Source organism: Sinocyclocheilus grahami, unplaced genomic scaffold (genome assembly GCF_001515645.1).
Source record: "Sinocyclocheilus grahami isolate Dianchi unplaced genomic scaffold, SAMN03320097.WGS_v1.1 scaffold264.1, whole genome shotgun sequence".
In the NCBI taxonomy this organism is placed as follows: Eukaryota; Metazoa; Chordata; class Actinopteri; order Cypriniformes; family Cyprinidae; genus Sinocyclocheilus; species Sinocyclocheilus grahami.
In genome coordinates, this window is record NW_015505443.1 from 844,883 (window position 1) to 853,145 (window position 8,263).

The 8,263-nt window shown below is 40.6% G+C and overlaps 1 protein-coding gene across 1 annotated transcript in view; it reads left to right on the top strand.

Moving 5' to 3' along the window:
- Positions 1-7,931, top strand: part of LOC107599313 (phospholipid phosphatase 3-like) — a 53,681-nt gene extending 45,750 nt beyond the window's left edge. The window contains exons 3-6 of the mRNA XM_016290863.1: positions 864-1,144; positions 3,831-3,888; positions 6,292-6,468; positions 6,574-7,931. Of these exons, the coding sequence (XP_016146349.1) occupies positions 864-1,144; positions 3,831-3,888; positions 6,292-6,468; positions 6,574-6,675 (618 nt within the window). The 3' untranslated portion in view covers positions 6,676-7,931. The remainder of the gene's footprint in view (positions 1-863; positions 1,145-3,830; positions 3,889-6,291; positions 6,469-6,573) is intronic.
- The last annotated feature ends 332 nt before the right edge of the window (positions 7,932-8,263 follow it).

Genomic DNA, 8,263 nt, shown 5'->3' on the forward strand with positions numbered 1-8,263 from the left:
TGGAACTGGAATCATGGCGGAATTTCATCTGAAGTCCACTTCACAGGGCACTTACGGTCACATAAGACCATGCTTGAATGCTGCTGCCTGAACAAGAGACCTCCTTACTGAAGTGAAAGTGTTGACTGGTGTCACTATCTCGCGAACGCCCCGGCGGATCTCCACCAAATTCGGGGGATCCCTTCAGCTCGAGGAGCCCTCTCAAACGCCACCCTCCGCACATCGGTAGCCCCCCGGGATCGCTTGATCGGTTGGTGCTGTACACTCGATTCGTGTTCGAGAGGGTTCCTCGAGCTTAAAGGATCCCCGAATTTGGTGCGGATTCGCCGCACCGTTACGGAGATATGGCCGTTCAAAGTTTCAATGGTTTTCCATAGACTTAAGCTTTAAAACGTTTCATCCAGGTCGCCAGTAGCAAACAATAGAGCGCGCTCTGCTGGACAAACTAAGTAATTACACAATTTCAAGCATTTTATCTGCGTTATACTGTATGTTCTGTAAAAAAAATCATATCGGCGGCATATTCGCAGATACCGATATATCGGCCAATAATATCGGCAAAACGATATATCGGTCGGGCTCTAGTGAGTGGTAACTGATGACATAATTTATATTATTATATAATTTAGAACTATCCTTCTATGAGACTTCCTGTCCACAGTAGTACTAGCCCACGGTTCTCCTGTTACTGAAGGCTATTGATTTACTCTTTTCATCTGCTTCGCTATTGAACAAGAGTTTCTCTTTGTGTAAGAGAGCATGTGTGTGAGGTGCTGTGAATTATTCAAGGCTTCATAAGCCTTGTAGTATTTAATTCAGTGTCGCATGACTGTAACTTTAGCAGTGTCCCCTCTCTGTCTCAGATTGCTGTCGGAGAGTGTTACCGGGTACGATTCAGAGGTGTGCACTCACGGGCATTTGTGCGCAACCGCTATGTGTCCTGTCTGTACAAGGAGCTGGGCAGCTTCCTGTTTGGCTGCTGCGTGGGGCAATCCTTGACCAACATGGCAAAGCTAAGTGTGGGCCGACTCCGTCCCCACTTCCTGTCAGTGTGCAATTTGACCTATGCTTCACTCAACTGTGTACCTGGAACCTATATCTCAGAAGATGTCTGCAAGGACGATTCCAAGATAATGGAGGCCAGGTAAGTGGAGTACAAGGGGTTTTATGGGAGGCACAGAGATGAGATGAGCTCTGTTCCAAAATCTAGGCTGTGTACAAAATTTGCATGCTTAGTAGATACATCTTTTGAAAGAGTATTTAATGATCATTAAAAAAGTATGTTCTATATCAAAGGTCTTCAACCCTGCTCGTGAGGAGTTACCTTTCTGCAGACTTCAGTTCCAACCATGCTCCAACACACCTTGCTGTAATTATCAAGTAGCCCTGAACACCCTGATTAGCTGGTTCAGGCGTGTTGGAACTGAACTCTACAGGATGGTAACTCTCCAGGAGCAGGGTTTGAGACCCCATATAGCAGGGGCAGCCAATGTTGACTGTGGCTCTCTTGGACTGATGTTGGCCACCCCTGTTGAAAAAAAAGGCATATGCTGGTTACGTATGTTTTGAAGCTTGGCAGCTGGTTTGAGCTGGTCCTTAGTTGGTCATGAGCTGGTTTAAGCTGGTCCTGAGCTGGTTATAAGCTGGTTATGAGCTGGTCCTGAGCAGGAGATAGTTGCTTAGGACCAGTGCATGACCAGCTTAAACCAGCTCATAACCAGCTTATAACCAGTTCAGGACCAGCTCATGACCAAATAAGGACCAGCTTAAACCAGCTGCCATGCTTCAAAACATACCTAACCAACATATGCTGTTTTTTAACAGGTGTATAGTATGAATGTGTGAAGTATGAAGATAATCTACGTACTATACTCGTCATGTTGTCATTATCATGTGACCTAACAGTGTCAGTTGTGTCGCTTCATTACTAGGGCTGGGTTTTGACACAAATTTTACAATTCGTTTCGATTCTCATTCACAAGCTTGCAATTCGATTTGATTACCAATTTGATTCTATTCGATTCAATATTGATTATTTTGGATATATATCAGGTACAGTACATGCCAAATTTTCTCAAGGAAAAAAAATATCTCAAGTAATGCTGTAAAATATACATGTCAGTTGGTACTACATTAATATTGAAGGTTAAATTGACTGATTTGTTAAAATTACACTTAATGAAGTTTTTAAAATAATAAAGTTACAATTACATAATATTTATACTTCAATTAATTTTTTTGAAATATTATGGTGGCTGTCATAAAAACGGATTTATTCAAACATAAATTAAACACTGAAGAACAGTAAAATTTATAATGAATATGTTATATGGTGCATATATTTACCAAAATTCCCCTCTCTACAATTTATTTTTCTATCTGACTAATGAGTTTATGGTCATCAAATATGTTTTTTCTGAGGTAAATGTGAAGTTACCTGACATTGTTTACAAGCCGTTATATTGACATCTTTGCACAGGTGAAACACTAATTGAGCGAATACATGAGAGGATACAGATTGTAAAGTTGTACGCTTTCTTTTAACGTACCTTCGGATGTTTAGTCATGTTTATTTTGAGCTGAAACTGGTATTAATGTGGAGGAAACAATCAGTTCACGTGCGCCTCGCGCTGCTGCATCTGTTGAACTGAGGCGCTCCAGCGATCTGTCACTTCACATTAAACAGCGCCAAGATGGTATTTATTGTTTGAATACTGCAATACAATGGACAGAATTTTGAAATCTGAGACTTTTTTTCATATGAAAAATACCAAAGCACAATGCTTATTGCGATATATTGGATGTGAAGTGTCCTTCAACGTTCAGTCCATTAACTGAACAGGCTAGACTAATCGATTCTTGGGATTTAAGAATCAATATCGTTCGGTAAAAATGAGAATCGATTAATATCGAGATATCGATATTTTTTACCCAGCCCTATTCACTAGGATAAAGTGTCAATCAGATGAGCACTTCAGAATCTTGTCGGAAGTAGTAGGTCATCCGGGTACTATTTGTCTACTATGAATACTATGGAGACTAAGTGAGCTGTCTTGCGGAATACTACTTACATAGGCAGCATCCTAACCAAAATGGATCTTCACAACTGACTTATTTGTAACATTTTATATGCCTGACACAAATAGCACTCCACATGGAAGACGCGACTTGCAGTTGATTCTGATGGAGTTTGATGTTAACATGTTGCTAAGCTAACAACGCAATATTTAAAAAAAATATATATATATTTAGTTTTAAGATTTAAAGAATGCTAAAAGTCCACATTCAGTACCACAAAGCCCATTTTATCACAAGGGTCAGCTTGTCGCAATGTATTATTTGTCTACTCTATGAAGGATAAATACTGTGGTTCTTCAAAATTTGGCTAAAAGAAGATATCTTGCGCTATGTTCCAAACAGGATAAATCCGCCTCCAAAGGGCACTTCAAAGTGAAAACAGTCGTGGCAGTCATACTGAAGGGTCATTCCAAACCAAACTTTAGAATGGAACGCAACAGTGTTTAGAACAGTCCTATCTGGTGATACTGCCTAGGTAGGAGGCTCACTAGTTTTTGGAACAGAGATATAATGTATGATTAGTTAAGGTTACAGTATTTCAAGTGCAAATGTTGGATGCTTTTTTGACTAATCACATAGTGTGTTTTATGGAAATAAAAAGGAATTTATTTAGAATAACATGCATGCTTGTGATTGCTTAATATAACATCATGCAGACAATGTTACGGCCCATAAAGCAGTGCAGCGGTTTAATGATTTGCGAGATTATGACATTTGGTCGGTAATATTTTCGTTCTGCTCTTTTCAAACAGAAAGTCCTTCTTCTCGGGCCATGCATCTTTCGCCATGTACACCATGCTTTACCTGGCAGTGAGTATCGCCGTGTGTGGCCATATTTACCACATGCACTCTCAAACATGCAAACTCAAACACATGTCAGGGTAGCGCCGAACGCCTGTGCTTGCTGTGGGATGCCGGTGAGGAGGTTTTTCTGTTGTCAGCTTTCACTTCCCATCCCTGCCATGTGGGAAAAATGCCAAAAGATTCCTACTGACAAGAAACTCTCTCAAACTTCAACTCTCACAAATGCACACAAATAGACTCATACTGAAAGAAGAAGGCTCTGAGAACGCAAAAAACTCTCAAAAGGCATCTTGCTTCAAGCAGAAAAGAAAGGCTTGAGTGAAAGCGGGAATGTTCTCCAGAGGCCTGATGAATAGATGAGCGGAGAGAGGGAGAGTGAGTGAAAGCTAGCTGAAGACAGAGGAGGCCTTGTTTAGTTGTGGGTTGGGTCTGGGACGGGTGGGAGGCTTTGGCCTGCTGAGAGATAGACAGGCTTCTTTCAGTTAAACCCCTCTCTCTCGCTCACTGTATTGGCCTGGGGAAGGGGCACAAAAAGGGGAAAAATGACAAAACGCTTGCAAACGATCATAAAGCATGATATTCAATAGCATTCACATTTCTCTTTCACTCAACTGCCCCACAAACCTTATCAGAATTTACTCTGCCTTGTGTGCCAATCACATTTAGAACAGAGGGAAGAAAATTAGCCCGCTGTGTAAAAACAAGCTATTTTCTACCATTCATCTGATTCAAAGCGGGAGAGCTCTTCAACGCTCATGAGAGAGCGAGAGCGAGAACATGAACAGAGCGAGGGAAAAGCCTATAGAAAAGCTGTGCCAGGCTCTTTGTCCTCTCTGCCTGTTTTTTCTTTCCTTCCCGGCCAATGGCTGCACTGTTCAGGCTTGGCCCTGCCTTGCATGCCTGACCTGCAGCCACATGCTTTGGCTCTAAGTGCCAGCTGCTCCAGGCTTTACTGCAGGAAGCCAAACACCTGTGATGGGGCTGATGGGAGGGGTTCCAGGGCCCTTAAATTCTGGAATGTTTCACGGTCCCTCGTGTGACATCAATATCCATTAAGTTCATGTACAGCCAATACCCGCTGACCCCAATACATCTCCCTAAAATTTGTTGTGTAGCTAAGCTAGCTTGGCAGGGTGGTATCATTAACACGTGTTAACTGTTTTTTTTTCACCATATGGTTCTGTTCCCAAAGCTAGTGTTTACTTTTAAGGCAGCATCCTAACTGAAATGTAGCCTCAAAAGTGATGATTTGGAATGCTCTGTGTATTGCAACGCAATCATTGAAGTACATTTCAGGGAAAGTTAATTCACTTGGCAGCCATATTTGCAGCGCCTCTAGGCAGCTATTTCCAGGATGCAAGACTAACTCAGTCTACTCTCAAAAACTGCTAGCCAAACTCACATTTAAATAACATATTTCAAGGCAGCAACACAATCTGACACAACTGTTCCATAAATAATCGCATAGCATTTAAAAAAAATAGTGTATATTTTGGGTTGGTCCAGCCATTGTGCATGTGCAATCCCAAGCGTGAGTCTCAGGACAACCAGAGTTTATAACGGCAGTTGCAGTGATGCAATGGCTTTACCAATTGCCGATTGGCTCTTTTATTTAGAAGGCGGGACTTCTCCCAGTCATAGTAATTTGAGTGCACCATCTTGGTATATACAGTCTTTGATGAAGAAAACTCGACTCACAACTGATTTCAATTTGGTGTTAGCAGGTTTCTAAGCCAACAACAAGATACTCTAAGAAACAAAGCACACAGAAATGTTGATATTCAATATTCAATTTTAAATCACACAGAACATTTTTAGCGACAATTCTCTCATCTTGGATGATGCTTGTCGCAGTAAATTCTGGCATTGTCCACCCTATTGCCTTGGAATTTGACAGAGACAAGATAACTTTATAATAACTTTTAGAACAGACTGTGAAGAGTGTTTTCGTGATGCTCACTAGATACGAGTAGATTTGGGAACAGAACCTTTTTAAAACCATCTTCCACTGCTAGGGTGGAGATACAGAACATAGATAACTGTAGTAGGCCTAAATAATATTGTCTCTCAAGTAAGCTAATTTAAAGGTGATAAAAGATCACTATAGCGAATTTATATTTGATGCAGAGTTTGTTCTTAGACTATTTATAATAACAGACTAACACTATTGGCATCTTTGAACTAAAATAAGCACATTATTTAGTCTTTTGAGGATGGTTTATCAGGTTGATCAGATTTAGTTAACTTCCGAGTGATTTTTCAGGAAATGTGTCATCAAAAGTTTAGCTAGGTCAGACACACACACACACACACAATAACACACACACTCTGTAAGCTTATTTATCAGTCTGTACACTCTTTTATCAGCTCATATGTTAATAATTCTTCAAACTTCCTGTCTTTGTGCAGTTCTACCTGCAGGCGAGGTTGTCATGGCGAGGGGCACGGCTCCTGCGACCGTTGCTGCAGTTCATGTTGGTGATGATAGCAGTGTACACAGGACTCTCTCGCATTTCTGACTACCGCCATCACCCCACTGATGTCCTGACCGGCTTCTTGCAGGGAGGACTGACCGCGTACTGGGTGGTAAGAATCACGTCACCACATGCTCTAGATTATCGTTATTATGAAGCTGGGCGTGTAAGGTGCTTTTTGTCTGCTCACTTTCACATTTTCTTTGTGCGGTTACAGGCCTTTTATATCTCTTCCATGTTTAAGACGTCTCGTCCAGACATGTCTCCAACAAGCTTGTCTCTGGAGAGTCCCCTGTCCAGCCAGCAGACCGTCTGCTAACAGAGGCACCTGAGAGACACGATGGGAGTGATCGAGCGAAGAATGGGAATGGGACAAAGAACTTTAAAACATGCTCATGTCTTGACAGAGAACCATTTCCTGTGCACTCTGAGAATAGAACAGTAATATATATATATATACATATCTATATATATATATATATATATATACACACACACATACACATACATGTCTAACACTTCAACCAAGCCGTCCACAATGAATCAGCCCTCCATAGATAAATGATATTTTTATATTAAAAAGTTTTTCCTTTATATTTTTGAAATCTATTATAGTTGAAGCTGCTAATAATTGTTGTTTTATAATTTGTCACTTGTAGTCCAGGCTCAGAGATTCACACGTCACGTTGTGAAAGTGATTTGATTTCATATGGAACTCAACGTGTCAAGCATTTTGGCTCATGTTGACTGTTGGAGGCCCAGTCTAATGAATTTCCATTGGACAAAAATGGACCAATCGCAACAACGCTTCGGCCTCAGACCACACCCCCTTGTGTTTGCTATTGGACCTGGCTAGACCACTGTTCTGGTACGCTGTTGCACAATCATAGCGGTGCTGTTTGTAGACACCCTCTGTTTATAAAAGCACAGATTTGATGTTAATGCTATTAAGCTTGTATTGTATTAAGGTGGGCTAAACTCCATGTTTGTACTAACCACTTTCACTGCATGAGTGAGACTGAAAGGAGGTTTGAGCCAACAACCTCCTCAACCCCCCCCACCCCCCGCATAATGAAGGCATGAATCTTGCCCTAAACGCTCAGCGGACCGGGGGTCTATACCTGTGCATCCTTTACTACTCATAGCACTTGAATTACACTATGGAATCGTCTAAATACTACAGATAATATTTTATATGTTGTCTTCTTTAATCAGTGTTTTACTTTCTTCCTACGGTCAGTGCCATTTGTGTTCGTCTTTTGTGTTTTTCCCCAAATTATAATTATTCAGAATGAATGTAAATAAATAATTTTATAAACAGATCCAGATTATCAGAAGTATTAGCATCGGTTCTTGTTTTACGTGTTTATATATGTTTTTTATTGTTTGTGTTGATCAGGTACGCAGAGTTATTGTTGCTAATTGAGACTAGTGACTGAGCCACAGATTGTCAGAAAGCTATATTCTACTTATCTAGTTTCATTTCATTTGTTGGTTTCCCCTGTGAAAAGCCTGTATGGCTGAAATAACCACTGTATTAATAAACCAAACCAATAAAATGAATGTTCAACCTTTGTATCTTTCTATCTCTTCTATAATGACAGAACAAAGCGCACATCCACCCACACAAACTAATATACATAACCCTGATGAGTAAAGCTGCTGTAAAAAAGCAGATAAACACATCTGTGACTGTGCATCAGTTGGATTTTAAATTAACACAGTAAATTCCTATGTTGCTCTGCAACTATATTCACTAATGAACTATATTAGCTGGCGGCAGAATTATTATTAATTAATGCATTTGTGTTAATGTTAATTTATTGAATCTTGGTGTCTTTTATTATAATGCTGTGTCCGCCATTGACCTGTGCCTTGCATTAGCTGCACCAGCTGCACTTCTCGAC